A 16,377-nucleotide genomic window follows, 5' to 3' on the forward strand; every position below is an offset into this window, starting at 1 on the left:
CCCACATATTTATATCCCATTGTAACTTCGACCCTGGGCTTTGCTGGCACCAATCGTTTACTGATTTGCTAGCAGCTCTATTGTTCAACCTGGAGGTACCGCCCAATGCATTTTATTCACCCACAAGTGGCATTTCATTTCTTTTTCTTCCTAAGTTTTATAGCAGGTTTTTTGTTGGTTTTTGGGGGGACTTGTTGTTGGGTTTTTGTTGTTCTTTTTTCCCCCTTCTTCCATTGCTGGATCTTCCTTCCCCTCCCCAAAACGTCACTTTTAGACTGTTTAGACCTTGTGCCATTGGTTCATGATACAACTTAAGCTGGCTCTTCACCTAAAGCAAAATATGAGAGTCATCTGCAAAAGCAACTGCTCATTTAAAGTGGCAAGAGAATCCTTACCAGTTACTGCAGAATGGAACAACACGAGTCAACTCTGACTACAGAAACTTACTGTAGAACTTAAGTGCTTTCCTACATGGCTTTCCCAGTTGGTTCACAGAATCACAGAATTATTAAGGTTGGAAAAGACCTAGAAGATCATCTAGACCAACCATGGTTGAAGCTTACATACTGTCTTAGACAAGAAAAACCCTTTTGCTTGTTCAAAGTAAGAAACATTAGGAACAAGTGCAGATAATGCTACAGAAATACACATCTCTTTCCTGTTCTGCATAGAAGAACTAGTTAACTAAATCAAGTCCATGTAAGTATTTCTCTATGTACTTCCTCTCTGTGTGCACAGCTCAAGTAGTCACTGTATGAAGCCAGATGTGACGGGGCAATCAAACCCAAGGAAGCGGGAGGCAACAGTGCCACAAACAGATCATGGCATGCCCGGATAGTGAAGCAAAGCAGCACTAAATGCTGAGCGCACAGCAGAAACTTGGCAATGCAGAAAGCTGCATGTCAGGAAGGTCAGGCAGAAAAGGAACAGCCCAAAGGCCCAGAAAGGGGACTACATAAGCCAAATGGCATAAAAATAGAAGGAAAACTGCAATAAATCTTCAAAAGAGTTAGAAATACCACACTTGCAAAAGAAGCAGAAATAAGAAAAGCAGCAGCAGTAGCTGAATCTTAATGGATCTAAAGATTAGTATTACAAAGAGCAGACTATGGGCCCGTTGCTGAGAATATGTATTTACTACAATACTATCAAGAAAGAATGAGAACTCATTTGCAGCAGAAAAGGGCTGAAAGAACATTCAGTTAGCATTAAAAAAAAGAATGAAGAAGAGTGACAAGTGAGTCCCACCAGGTCAAGACACCACCAGTATCCTCAAAAACTGAATCAAACGTTTCCCCTTTGAAAAGAAAGATGCGTAGGCACATTACTGATGCATTTACTATGACAGAAATAAGATAGCAAAATTATGACAAAGTTTGACAGAAGGAAAGGGCAAGACATTCAGAAGTACCCTCTTAAACTGGCACATTTGTATCACATTACTGGGAAAAGCAGAAATTATGAATGTACTTTTTCAAACCAGAAACAAAGTTATCATTCACTCAAGTATATCCAAGACTGGACTAGGACGGCCCACATAATAAACCCAGGGAGATTTCTAAAGAGCAGGTCCCTGTGAAATAGGATACAGCTATTATTAACACAAATTTAGAAACAACCATGGGCAGGGCAGATCACATTTTCATGTGCTGGTAGACCAAGGCAACTTAGCAGAAAACACAGCAAAATAATTGTTTGCAAGCACTCCAGCGTGACAATTCCTAAAGCAAATTCAAAGGCAAAAGTTTCCAGGAGAACCTTAAGGCCAAGCTCGACTTGAATTGGTCCAGTAGTTGCAGCAATTTCACATCACGAACAACTGATCTACATGGAAAATGCACAGCACACCTGAATAGGTGTTCCTGCCACTCCTGTCCCACACCTTCCTCGTGCCTTCAACCATTTGTTAGATGAGAGCACAGAACAGCCAGCGGCTTTCTAGGACAGTTACAAACAACAAATCTCTCTCAAACAACCTAAAAATCTCAAAATGTACACTCAAAAAAAAAAAAAAAAAAGTAACTTAAAAATGGCATATTTCAAAACAAGAGGATGAATTCATTAAAAGAGATGGTACAGTTAAGGCTCAAGCCAACTACTAGGCAACAATAAAAGATGTTAGATTTCTACACTCAGTCTCCAGCTCTTAGTGCTAGCATCGCACCACTCCTACATCAATATAGAAATCAGCAAGGAACATAATCCTGCTGAAGCCTGAACAGGACACAGAATGCCACATCAAGTTAAAAGATATATTATCTTTTAGCTATTCATTACAAAAAACAAAAACAAAAACAGCAGGAGGAAAAATACAGGAGCAATTTTACACAACCTGGGCAGGCTGAGGTATCTGACAAAACACACACGTTGTGCTCTGAACCAAAGAACTGCACAAATGGAACAAATACTGTGTTACCGAGGACACAGATTTTTATCAGAATAGCTTTTTAAAAGTATTTAAATAACAGTTGCTAACTTTTGGTGTCCAGCTGGTTTTATGCTGATCTGCAAGCCTGTTGTTCTCCAGATGCACATTTAAAGTGTAACTATACAAGAAGTTTCTGTACCCCTCAGTAGAACACAAAGTCTAAAAAGGTAAGATTTTGGTCTGCAAAAATTAGGGTTTTGTTGCTTTCACAGACGCGCTCATTTTACCTTCAGAACAGTATTCAGGACTGATGAGGTTAACCATTAAAACTTCAGTTAATATTTTTTCTCCTCCACCTATAAAAAACTGCAAATAGAAACAGTTCCTACCAAATCACTGGGCCAAAAAAAATAATAATAAAAGACAAGCCTGTGTATTCTAGAACATAGCTGGTCTTTGTTAGGAGGTAATACAGAACACACAACACGTTAACACTGCAGAGCAGGTACGGGAAACATCATCTCAGAAACCAGAAGTTAGATTTCAGTCTTTTCCCTTTACCAGGGAAAATCTGTGTCAAAGATTTGATTCATTTTCTTCAGCTTCATCAGGTAGTTCTTCAGCTGATGCACCACACACATTTTCTTGGTTATCCACAGAGCGATTCGGCTCTTCAGGTTCCCCAGCTGCAATCTGAGTTGTTTCTTCTTCCTCCTCTTCTTCAACTTCTCCGTCATCCTCTACATCCATCTCAAACACTCTCACATGACGGAGATTTGAACTTAGCTATGGAAACATTAAGAAGTCTTGATTAATAAGTAATTAAAAAAGAACACAGATACCAATTTATGTATTGCCCAATAGCTCTGAAAATAGCCTTTATCTTCAAAATGAAGGTACCAAGGAAATTAGCAACTGCTTTATTGCTCTGCAGACTGTAAAGTAAAGCAAGTATATCTATTAATTGCTATTTAAATTTTTCCAGGTTATGTAATGAGACAGGTATGACTGTATTCTGACAAACTGATAATAGATTCTGAGAGAATAATTAATTTCTAAGAAGTGATAATCAAGAATTTTGTTTCTGTTAACTTTATGAGGTTTACAAACTACCATCCTCTCTAGCTATAGAACATTTCCTTCCCCCCACCCCCCCCCAAGGCTTCTTCACAGATATGTGAACAGTACTTACCACACAGGAAACTTTTCTAATACCATTTACAGCAACATACTGAGCTTTCATATTCTCCAGCACTCTCCACTGACTGTCCAAGAAGACAGTACGTGTTGCTATCTCATCACTTTGCTCATCCAACCTGCAAGAAGAGATGCACAAAATGTAAGAAAATGGCAGTACTAAAAGAAAAACATAAATCCCAGTCAGTCCCAGACGTTTTGTTTTGTTTTGTTTTTTTATTCTGAAGATAATGTCTATACTTAGACAGAAGCTTGGCATCTGTGACCTTTGATCAACGTATCTCTTCACTACCACTTACAAGAGCCCTATTACAGTGGCCAAGACTGGTTTGAACTTGTTTTTAATATTGCCTGTTCCACCTTTTAGTAGAGTCCCAGATGAATTCCACTTCTTGATCCTCATCTGTGTATACTGAAGATAAAGGCAGCTGGGCCAAGATTCTCTCCTTCCCCTCCTGTTCCACACTCTCCTTCAGAACTACAGTTACAGTTTCATCGTCATAAAAATGTGCATCTAAACAACTGTAGCACCTGTAGGAAATAAAACAGTGCCTATATCTTAGGAAGCAACAAGGAATAAAAGTCATCACAGAACAAAAATATTTCCACGCTGCACAGCATTCAAGTTCAGAAGTATTCATTAGTTAGCAGTGAGCTTTACTGTAAGCAATGAAAAGGTCAGTTGTGCAACTAAGACACTGAATGCTAAAAGCTGTAACATAAAGGACACTGAAGGACAAAACTTAATAGAAATCTTTTTTCTTCCCATTTCAGTTGAAACATATAGAACAGTTAACACAAATACCAAGGAAAATTCAGGAACATAGTTGGTGATGGTGAGGGCCATCAGTACCACATCAGGTCTTTCTATATCAGAAGCATGAACTTATTTTGTCATGACTTCTGAGATGCCTTCGTTCAGGAATATAAAATATCATTCTATCTTATTTCAAGATTACAGATATAAGAAAAAGTTGTTTCTAACCAACTCTGTTTCCAGCACATGTACCAATGTTCAGCTTTTTGACTAGAAAACAAAGTTTAATTGACCTTAAGTGCAAAATAACTCAATAGTCTCAACCTGCACCAGGGAGATTAAACTGGACATTGGGAAGAATTTCTTCATGGATCAGTTCAACATACTGACCTGGAGTCTGAGCTCTCATTTATACTGTTGTTCAAGAAGTTTCCAAACTCTACTGCAACAATTCCATTACCGACAGACCTAACGGACAGAGATCATTATCTTGGTGACATTTCTTTCCATCTAGAATCTCAAAGAGCAACTGCAGTATAAAATGCTGTAAGCCCATCTGCCTTATGCAGTACATGACTACATCCCCAGATGATACAACAAGTGGATAGAAAGCTTGTGATTTCTCTTGCCTCTCAAGCAAAATGTGACTAAAGGAGCCAAATGGGAAAGTCCTTCTGAGTTGTGGGATATGGTTATTTGTTGAACTCTCAGCCCATTTGCCCAGTTTCAAGTCCATTAAGTTGCTTGTTATTCGCATCTGCAGAAAATGAGTTAATACTGCCTAAGATATGAGGAAAAAAATACAATGCAAACCACACCATAAGGCTATAATGTTGCCATCATAAGTTCTCAGCTGGAAACACAGATATATTTCCACCGTGTGCTCCCTTCAGCAGTAAAACTGTTCTAAAAATTCTCATCCTGTCATAGCTCATCATCTCCTTAAATTAAATAACATACATTATAAAAATCACTATTTTATGGAGAAGAATTTTTGTTGTTTTCCATATGCAGGTCATGTCAGCGATACGACTGACAGAACGCACCATAAAATACTGTATCAGCACCACCGGACTGTAACAAAATGCAGCTTGAGTACAGAAACTCCAGAAGATGTAAAAATGATGTCCCAAAGAGATGTATTTGTTGAACCTAGCTGTCCACTCACCCCATTTTACCCCAGTGAAAAAATAACGGGCTATAAGGAGATTATTAAAGAATACTTCTACAGTACTTTCAGCAAGACAAATCAACACAGTAAGCCTGATTCTCTCCAAGTTTTCTTAGTTCACAAAGAGTAATACAGTGAGAAGCACAACTAAGGGAATCTGTTTTTTTTTCTCCTGAGCCTACAAACATCCTGGATATTTCAATCAGATTTTCGGAGTTCAATATGAATTCCAACAGTAGTTTCCCATTGCACCTCCCAGTGCCTTCCACTCTGGTGAGCTCTCTAGTACCCTGGAAGGACTGTGCTCATACTGCTCAATCTCTTGTTTTGCAGAAAAAGTTCAAGTTGCAACTGTCTCTATACATATGATACATCTCACAAACCATCCTCCTTCCCTCCCCTCTTTTTCATACCTGGAAGTATCTGTGTGTCTCCTCAAAATATGTATTTTAGAAATAGAACCTTCTAATATGGTAAAGAGAACATAATGTAGGTTGGATGTTTTGTCGTTCCACCTGTGATATCAGGTGAGGAAACAGGACATGAAAAGTTAGAACATATTTTAAGAACAGGTAAATGACACACAACAAGAAATAACAGCATACTTACAGAAACGGTAGTTTAAATAATTGAGGTGAGGAATCTTCACTGAAAAGGAAAAACAAAACGAGAGTACAGAATACTATTATAAATTCGTGCAACTGAGCTTCAGAAATAATGTTAAAATATACCTTCGAGAAGTTTTGTAGAGAGACGCACAGAAAGCTTGACGCACTGACTTTCCAATCACATCCTAACAAATATAATGAAAAGAGCAGAGAAAAAGCAGGTTATTCATGATATATCCCTTCTTAAGAATACTAAATAAATACATAAAATGAATAAAATCCAAGTGTATTTGAAAGAAAAGTTCACAAATATTTATACTGAAATAACCATCCCTAATACAAACACTGTCACTTAATGCACCTATTTCTTCAGAAGATTTAGACTAACGTATTATCAACTCATCAGCTATCTAACCTGTAATTTGTATTTCAAGTTATTTAATGTTAAAAAATAGTTCTCATCAACGCACAAGTTAACCAGAATGCATAGAAAACACAAAACAAAAACCACTCCATTGAGTTTAAAACACTCAGTCATGGTTAAGCTGGAATGCATGTTACTACCTACAGCATAGGCACTCAAAGGTAAAAATTAAAACTTCATGCTAAACATGACTACTATCTTCAGTTGACTGCTACCCCTAAAAGAAAGTTATAATTTACACAAATTGAACTTACAGCTGGCTTTTGTAAACACTGGTCAATGACTTCTTCCATTTGCCTTTTGACAAAATGCAGTGATTTCTCAGGATAGTAGGGAAACAAAAGTGGACTTTCTGCAAACAGATAAAGCTCATTATAAAAATTATAGGTCTATAAAAATATACTACACAGCTACTAAAGTAACAGACTGGAGTAGGTCCAGGAGGGCCAGTAAGATGTTCACAGGACTAGAGCACATGGTTCAGAGGAGAAGTTAAGGGCCATTTATTTTATTCCACCCAGATGAGCATCATGAAACTAACTCCTAAGCATGAAAAAAAAGAATACTCATAAGTTCTCCATATACCTTTGATTCACTGTTTTACTTGAGCACACATTACCTTTAAGATGAGTACTATTTTTAAGAAAGTGAAACCACTGGTTTCCTTCTGTATTTGGTGGTGATACAAGGTCTTCATCTTCATCTTTCAAGTACTAGAAAAGAAACAGGCATTCATAAGTCTGCAAATTTAGAACAAGCAATATTAGAGCTCATTTCCAACAGCTTTATCACAGCATTATCACAGAATTGTAAGGATTGAAATGGATTTTGGGAGAGGTCCAAGCCCCACATTGTCTCTCACAAATTTAACACTCCTTCTAAATATAACATATCTACACTTAAAATACAATATTCCACTCCTTCTAGGAATACATAAGAAATCAAGTATTGTTTAATATCATATAGCACCACTTCCATATGGAACTAATTTTCAAACAATCCTTGAACACAAACACTTAGAAGTCCAGTGACTAACAACATAAAGACAGTGAGCAGATTCTAATTTTGCACTACTAATGCTGGCTGCAAAGAGATTTCACCCTTCTTCTAAAATACTGCACATGTAAAGAAAAACTATAAAGTGTTTTAATTTTTTTCTTCTTCTAACAACAAAGAAGATGACAATAAACTCCTTTTACTGTCAATGGAATGCACAACACACAGCAGAAGGGACAGAGAAGAAAAGTGAGCACAACTTTAAAAGCTTTTCCATCTAATGATTTTCTCTGTTATTCCCTCCTTCAATGTATTCTCTAGTTCCTTACCTGACCAACCCTCTCCACATTGAAGTATTTTCCTTTGCGATTGTAAAGTTCTGGTGCCTGTAAAAAAGTAATGCAAACAAAACCAAAATTTAAACCCAAAGTGACTAAGAAGTAAGGTACAAAAAGGTGATGGAATTATTTTACTTAAAATTGTTCCTATTCAATTACTAGCAGCCAATATAAAGTAATGAAGTACCACTGCTGTACTCAGTAAACCAGAATGACATACCTCATTGAAGTGTTCAGTAAGAAAATCCGCAACAAACGTGATATCTTTTTGAGTCATCTAAAACAAAACAAGAAAAAAAGAAAAAAAAATGGAGCAAGGGGAAACAAAGTCTGAGAATTACACTAAGTGAGCACAGAATGCACGTTCTGTAGGCTGAACAAGGCCAGTGCATTGCTGCTCACAGGGCAAGTACTGAAGCCCCTTCCCAGTTGTAGACCCTCTGTTGACATCTGTCCAGTTTATTCATATTTGTATTGTACAGAGGGGCCTCAGACTGGAGAAAGTATTCTAAATATGATCTGACAAGTCCTAAATAAGGAAAGTTATCATCTCTCTTGGCCATTATACTGTCAGAACAACCCTGGTTACTCTAAGCTGCCCTTTGTTGCCTGAGTCCACTGCTGGTTCATGCTCAGCTTGCCTCCACCAACATCCACAGACTGACCTCCTCCCAGCTAACTAGGGCTGTGCTGCTGCTGCAGATTCTTCCCTGGGAGTAAGTTTGTATTTTTTCTAGTTGAAACTCAGGTGTTCCCTATCGGTTCATTCCTGCAGCCTGTTTCCCTTTTGACATCTCCATCTGCCCTAAAGCACATCAGCTGATACACCCATTGTGGTGGTGACTGCAGATCTGATGCAGGTGTCATCTATTTCTTCTTTTGGGTAAAGATAATAAAATCTGATTCCTGTTAACTTCATCATTTAGGGCATATGAAAAGTCACTATACACATATTTCATACATGACTTCAGTCATATATGCTGCACTAAAAAGAGTACTATTAAAAGAGAACAGGAACAGTTGTATATGTGAGACAGTACGTTAATGTGTTAGTGTGAATGTGCAGCCATCAGCCTTCTCAAAGAAATGGCACAGGCACATCCTTTAAGTTCTGGAACAAAATATACATTTTTAATCTTGCCCTTTAAGTCAAGCAGAATACAAAATATACCACCACTAATGGAAAAAATGTTAATACCTTGTTCAGCTCTGGAAGTACATGATCTTCTGACATCCTCAACATGGCTGAGGAGGAAAAAAAGATATTCTTAATGCACTGATGTTTATTTTTTTCTTAATGTTCTTAGTTTTCCATTGCTATATAATACGATGCTGCTGATAATATAGGAAGGATTCATTTGTCAAAAGCTAAAGAGTCTGGAAAGAACAGTTACAAACTGTGACTGAAATTAAACTTTACTTGCCCTATTAAATTGCAAAAGATACCTAAGATAGTAATAAGCAGATGGATATAGCTAAGATTGGCTTAGTTAATTGTTGGCATTATGGCATTTACAAAACAGATACCAAATACTGACTACATTATCAAACTTACCAACATACAGCCAACGAAAAAATGCTTTGAAGTTTTTCATACTACTGTCAATAACTCTGCAGAAGAAGCAAACAACAACAAATTACCAAACCTAAACGTCACAAGCAGTTGCAGGTTTAAATTCTGTATTTGTTATACAGATATGTAAGTATAATCGACCTCTTAGAAATGCCAAATGCATTCATCCCATATAAGACTCATGTTGGCATGCAAGTCTATGAGATGCAGCAAGACAAGAGCTCACCACCAACAGAGGAGCCATACCCAGCCATCCTTCTCGGCCCCAAGCCACATGCTTTCTCAATAGCCACCTTAAAATTCTTCAGACTTTATACTTACTGAAGCAGCTCATTTGCTTTCAGGATGAAAGAACCGACAGCAGTAGTAGCCTCTGTGAAGAGAGCAAGTCATTGCTAATATGCTTACAGAAGTGAAATGAGTGTGGTTAAGTAGGGCACACACTACTGTACCTTCAATTCCAGATGCATCTAATCCCAGAGACTCATATTTTTGTTTCCATAAAGCCATTCCTTTCAACTCACTCAAGTAGTATAACAGTGCTTCTGAGCCACTAGGAAAGTAAAGCAAAGAAACAATCTTGTGGTCACAGTTCGATAACTCTACTTCACTGTGCACCACGTTTTTATCTTTTAATGGGCAAAGTGGAGATCTTTATAAAATCACCTGGAATATAAGAGTTAAGAATGCATTATGACTTTGCAGAAAAGCAAACATTGTCTTTGTAATTTTAACCACCACACAACATTGGGGAAAATTTCCTATAAAAATACCAGGCAGAGATATATAGCTTATTCACCATGGAAATTGCTCAAAATACAGCTCCCATGAGTAAATTAGTACATTGTGTATTGCCACGGTACCATACAAAAAAATCCATATATATAGAACCACTGACACTATGCCCAGTTTTTTAGCAAAGTACATAATATGCCACTTAATCTAAAATTTATTGGACATTTTGTGACTCACCTCTGCAAATGACTTATAACCAATTTTTGTATACTGGAATAGGAGGACTCTATGGACTGACCAAGCTTTTTTAAACCCTGTTAAAAAAGAAGTATAAGCATATAATAATGTTTTCTTAATGTAAATGAGCAGTGATTAAAAGATACTGAAATGCATAGTTCTAAGATGTTAAATAATATTAACATACCTTTACTGTCAGTTGGTTCATTAATAATGCCTGCAGTTCCAGGCTGAAAAGGGACAGGAAGAGAAAACCAAATATGCTTTCATTTTGTATTTTAGCATCAAATGCAAATGCATACTCAGATAAAACAACAGTAACTACCTTGCTTTGCCCCATAACAACAGCTGCATAAACTCATCCTGAACAGAAGTGGTTGTATTCTTTTCCTGTCAGCCAAAATGATTGAAATAGATTGGTAAAGAGATTACATTCAACCTACTAAATAGCATCACAGATACCTCAAACCAAGTACATTATAAAACCCACCCTTACTGAATGCTGAAATGAGACTACTTTGGAAATTTCCTACTTTCATCTTTGGAAATTCAATTCAATTAAATGATTCAAGTTCAATATTTTCAATTATTTTCAGTTGTAATACTCAGGAAAAATTCTAAGCAGTTTCCATCATCAAGAATCTATGTTAAAAATAAATACATTAATTACTTGATTCAATTAACAGCCAGCCATGCACACAAAATAGATGCAAATATATGATCTGATATATATGCTCCATTGAGTCAGTGATGGGCTGCTGCTCAACATTTACAGTAGTCAGTTTATCAGTGACTGAAGTACAAAGAACACAACCTTAAACAGCAACTGTTCAATAGCTGTGCAAGCTGAAAAATATCATTTTTAAATAACTTAGAATAAACAAAATGAAGGAGTATCACAATGCAATCACACTTGACTGTACTCAGATATCTGCACCATCACCTCTGAACTTAGAGACTGCTATCTGGAGGCCTTAAATAAACAGCATTAAGATAATACACTGTGTAGTTAACACGAACAGCAGACCTACTACAGAAACAGTTTTCCAAGAGAGCAGTTAATACTGTAATACCTGCACAAATTTTGTTAGCCGTGAGTCCATCTGCATCAGTATTTCTTCCCATGCTTCACACATGCACGTCAATGACAACTTTATATACTGCAACACAGACACTAAAATTAGCCTCACTCCCTTTTTTCCCTTTCAGTATATATTAAGTAGCTGAATGTTATTACACAAAGGGAAGATATATGCTACAGATATTGTATGAAATGTATTATCAACTTCTCAAACTAGAGCTCCACATTTACTTAAAACCAACAGAAGTTCCCTACTAGAAAAATTTTACTTCCTGTAAGAATATTGAAGCCTCTAAAACTTGAGATATAAAGATGTTATGACAAAACTGTACCTGTAACAGAGTTGAAATGTGAGTAAACTTCCGGGCCATTCGAGTTACCTCAGGTAAATAATTTGATAACAGACTGGTGTCCAGCTATAACAAACAGAACAGTTAACAGATCATTTGTTTTTTAAAGAGTTTCAGGTTACAGAAATAAAAGCCCAGATGAAGAGGACCCACAGAGAAACTCAGTATTTCTCGTTTTCATTAAGTTGATTTTTCATTAAGGAAGAAAACAGGGCAATTAGTATTTTAATCTACCTAGAAAAGCTCTCAAGAATGGTTCTAATTTTGGGGTTCTAACAGCAAGAGTTTGAAGGATGACTGTTCTGGATAGAATGGACGATGAACAGAACGGCTGTTACACCTCTGTGTGAATAATGAAGAAATACAGAGCAACTGTAACTGAATAAATGAATGTTATATTTAAAGAAGTATTTTATCACAAGGCCTCAGAGCGTTACAGCCAGTCTCATCTGTGAGACTGCAAGCCAATGCAATAAATCTAAAAACTAAGTCAGGGTGTATTTCAGGAAGGCTGAAAACGATAATTGTAGGATTTTCCTGCAAATAATGGAAAAGCGATAAAGCTTGGTGAAAGAAAGTAAAAGAAAGAACATTTTAAAATTACTTTACTTGCCTGAAAATAAGTTATCTCTGCTTCACTGTCAGGAGAGTCTTGTATTTCTGCAATAACCGATAGTGATTTCAGATCACTAGATAAACAGAGTCCACGACAAGAACCTGCCACCTGAAGGATTCCAGTTTAAATGTTAATGAAATGCTGGATTTTTCCCATATATATTTACTGCTGTAACACACTCACATACAAAGCAGGCTGTGTTCAATGATGTTTAAAAACCAAGTGGAATTTTGTTCAAGAATGAATTTACCCCTTTTAACATGGATTAGCATTGAGCTTAGTTACTTCTCAAACAAGATGTTAAAATCACCACTTAGAGTTGGAATGTCTTTCCAGCAATAACCACACAACCTTATCCAAGGAAGTAATTATTCCTTCCTGTAAAATTTCAACTATCCAGTTTCAGTTACAAGTAAACCTAGAGATGCATTATTTCATTCAATTCAGCTGCAGTTTGGTATATACTGAAGAAAAAAATACAGAAGCAAACATACCTCAGTTACTGTAGCAATCTTGAACATTCCATATGCATAAATTTCAATAAACCCAGAGCTGCCACCAAGGACAAGAGCATTAAGCCTACAAAAACAGAACATGTGCTGATGAGTATATGAAAATAAATAGACAACTTTTTTTCCTAAGCTCTCAGAAGTCAGTTTTTATTGCATACAGATGTCATTCTTAATATTTAATATCCGTTCCTTTTACTAAAGCAAATACTGTGCTGTTGTCTACAACCCAAGGAATTTTAAAACCAAATGAAAAAATATTACTAGCTTGGATTTGGTTGATGAGAACTGCATCTAGCACTTACAGGGGTGTCACAGTCACTCAGTGGGCCTCCTCAGTAAAACCTCAGCAGAAATAAAATGATAAAACAGATACAGCAGAAAAAAAAACAGCCACAAACAACGGGAAAAGAAACAGAGACCCAGTTCAAAAAATAGGATCACGAACAAACAGAAGTGTGTCTTCTGATCACTTACTAAAATCAATTTGCTACACAACGACTCAGAAAAATGCTTTCCTATGACCTCTTGCTTTTTGTCTGCGTTTGAAACATCACACTTTGCACAGGGAGACTGCCTGCCACATCACAAGCACTCTACAAAGCCAGTCTCAGTATACTAAACTATGTATCCTCCAGGTGTTCCTCACATTTCCTAATATGAGATGTTTATTTTAAAGCACTCATGGTGTCTCCAAGACCAGCTTAAGTAATCCATACAAGATAGCCTTTAAGTGTGCCTCAAGAAATCTTCCAAGGAAGAAGATATAGCACTGACAGCAGCTGATTATAAGGTAGCCTGACAATCCCTTTAAACCAAGGAGAAAAGATGTAAATTGATGGAGACTTCAGTTTTTTTTTTAGCTTATTCCTTGAACTTCATATATGAAAAAAAGAAACATTCCACACTCCCTCCAGAACCCTTAAAAACTGACTATGAATAACTTAAATTCAAGCCTCTTTGTTATTTTAAAGCTAAAAATAAAGAAACAAAAGAACAACGTGCAAACGGAATTTACCTTACATCACCCAGAAGCTTCATAATCTCATCTGACTTTTCTTCACTGAAAATATGAAACATATGGATGCTTTTTAGCTACTTTGTCTCAATTACAGAAAGCAAACAAAGAAACTCAGAGGGTGGTGGCACACTGGAACAAGTTGCCCAACCCAAGAAGGTTGTGGATGCCCCATCCCCGGAGGCATTCAAGGTCAGGCTGGATGTGGCTCCGGGCAGCCTGGTCTAGTGGTTGGTGACCCTGCATATAGCAGTGGGGTTGAAACTAGATGAGCATTGTGGTCCTTTTCTACCCAGGACATTCTATCATTAAATGAAACCCCTCCAAGAAGCCAAAACACCCAAACCCCTAAAAGAAAAAACAAACGAAAAAAGATGCCAGTTTCTTACCTGAAAATTTTTGCAGTGGTACTATAACTGAAAAAGAAAACAACAACAACCAAGTTGAATTACAACAAGCAGATGTCTAATTCAAAGCACCAGTAGAGTAGTGAAGACCAATAACCAGAACAACAGCAAGCACAACTTACATCTTCCCAGGCTTGCTAGTTTAATGCTTACTTTTTTGGTAGTGCTGGTAATTTGGGCAAAACGAGATTTGCTTCATCCTCAGCATTGTAAAAAGAAGTGAGAATGCTGAAAAAGAAATGACATCGCCTTAGCTACTCAAACGGTAAAAAGTTAGTGCTACATGGCCCATAATTTACTTGCTGTTTTTCAGACCCACCTGCTCTCTGCGGTTACTTCCATCCAGTGCATGTAAGTAACGGACAAGTTCACTGAGAAGGAGTGCAAGCTTTCAGGCTTTTCTACATCACACAGAATAATCCGCTTGGTATCAGCAAGGCCAAAAGCCAAAACTAGAAAAAGATGAGTAAAATGTATAAATAACCAACATGCAAAATGTTGTGCTTTATACTGAACTAGAAAACAACACACATTCATAGTCAATCACTGCACTGTATTTGCCCTTTGCCTGTTTACACTACTTCCAAATGCTCATTTAAAACATGCATATTAGAATGAGGGCTGGTGATCCCACCATATTTTTAAGTGGAATATTTAAGTCAAAAGCCCAATCCCACAATTGTTTACTTACATGCTGCATCAAACACAATTCTAACACAGTCCTGTTCAGAAAACTTCTCTCTATTCTTCAAGTAAATTCTCTATTTCATATGAAACTATTCTGCTTAGTTTGGAACTGGAATCATTGCTACACCTTGAGAAGCAGTATTTAGGATGTAAGTTCACCTTGCAATTACTTCTTGCAATTGCTTTCAACAGTGCAACCTTCCCAATTATTTTTAATAAACATATATATATAATTAACCCATCCTCTTCTTCAAATACAGTCTACTTAAAGTTTCCTTCTCAGACAGAAGGTATCATCACCACAACCTTCACTGACTTCCAATGGGATTTTTATTGCCGCACGTCATAGCATATACTTGACATTACTTTTGCCATCTGGCCTCCAAGCAAGAGCAGTCACTTCTTTTCCTGTGTTTTCATTTGGAGGCAAACTCCAAACTCGTTGAAAGTTTGCAAGCCGATGAAGTAAAACCTACAAAGCACATTTAAGACAAAAAAATAAGAACTGTTTTAAATAATACCATTAAAATCACTGTAAAACAATTCAAGTTGCTATTTCTTACCATTCTTTACTAACTACTATTATTTAATAAGTCCTTCTAGAAGACGTTCCACTCCTACATGGTTTAAGAGATCACCACATTGTTTACTGTAGAGCGATACAGAATAAACTGTGCCCTGTGTAAACCTAGAAGCCTGTAACCAACAAGGGGTTACCCACACTTCTGCAGCAAAGACAGTCTGAAAGCATATGATCTTTCAGCATGCATGATCACACACAGCAGTTCTGAGAAGGATAAAATATATACAATTTTAGAATGCCACTGATATAGGCAATGAGAGCATCATTAGTGAACTCAACAAGGCTGGAGCATCTCGTCAACTGTGAAGAAAGGCTTGAAGGAACTCTGCACGTTCAGCCTGGAGAAGGCACTGGGGAAACTCACTGCAGCCGCCCAGTACTGGCCAACAAGATGGGGAGGGACTCAAAGAGCGACTCGAACAGCACAACGCCGCAGCTCTCCGTGCCAGCCCCGCGCCGCGCTCACCTCTCCCGCCCTGTTGGCCAGAGCGATGAGGTCCCTCTTGGGGGACCACGCCATGACGACCACCTCCTGCGGCAGCTGCTTCTCCCCGACCTGCCGGAAGGCGGGCATGGCTGCAGCCTCCGCTCACCGGGTACGGCTGCCTCCCGCCCTCCGCTGCCGGCTTCCGGAGGTGCCGCTTCCTGCTCCGGGGCGGAGCGGAACAAGGCGCGTTAGACTAAATCGTCCTGCTTTGCGAATGGATGGGAAGGAGTTTGCA

The 16,377-nt window shown here is 37.7% G+C and overlaps 1 protein-coding gene across 1 annotated transcript; it reads right to left on the bottom strand.

The window, feature by feature from the left end:
- Positions 1–1,320: 1,320 nt before the first annotated feature.
- ANAPC4 (anaphase promoting complex subunit 4) lies at positions 1,321–16,328 on the bottom strand. Its single transcript, XM_015862654.1, has 28 exons — positions 16,122–16,328; positions 15,439–15,544; positions 14,705–14,837; positions 14,539–14,613; positions 14,368–14,394; positions 13,979–14,023; positions 12,946–13,030; positions 12,449–12,559; positions 11,818–11,901; positions 11,478–11,564; positions 10,730–10,794; positions 10,592–10,634; positions 10,405–10,481; positions 9,885–9,985; positions 9,754–9,805; positions 9,415–9,470; positions 9,058–9,104; positions 8,080–8,136; positions 7,851–7,907; positions 7,145–7,238; positions 6,780–6,877; positions 6,225–6,286; positions 6,103–6,141; positions 5,907–6,008; positions 4,713–4,790; positions 3,926–4,096; positions 3,561–3,684; positions 1,321–3,154 (listed from the first exon to the last, which is right to left on the bottom strand). Exons 1-28 carry the CDS (start codon positions 16,227–16,229, stop codon positions 2,945–2,947), a joined length of 2,394 nt encoding a protein of 797 aa, XP_015718140.1. The 5' UTR covers positions 16,230–16,328; the 3' UTR covers positions 1,321–2,944.
- Positions 16,329–16,377: the final 49 nt, after the last annotated feature.

This window comes from Coturnix japonica, chromosome 4 (genome assembly GCF_001577835.2).
Source record: "Coturnix japonica isolate 7356 chromosome 4, Coturnix japonica 2.1, whole genome shotgun sequence".
Lineage (NCBI taxonomy): Eukaryota > Metazoa > Chordata > Aves > Galliformes > Phasianidae > Coturnix > Coturnix japonica.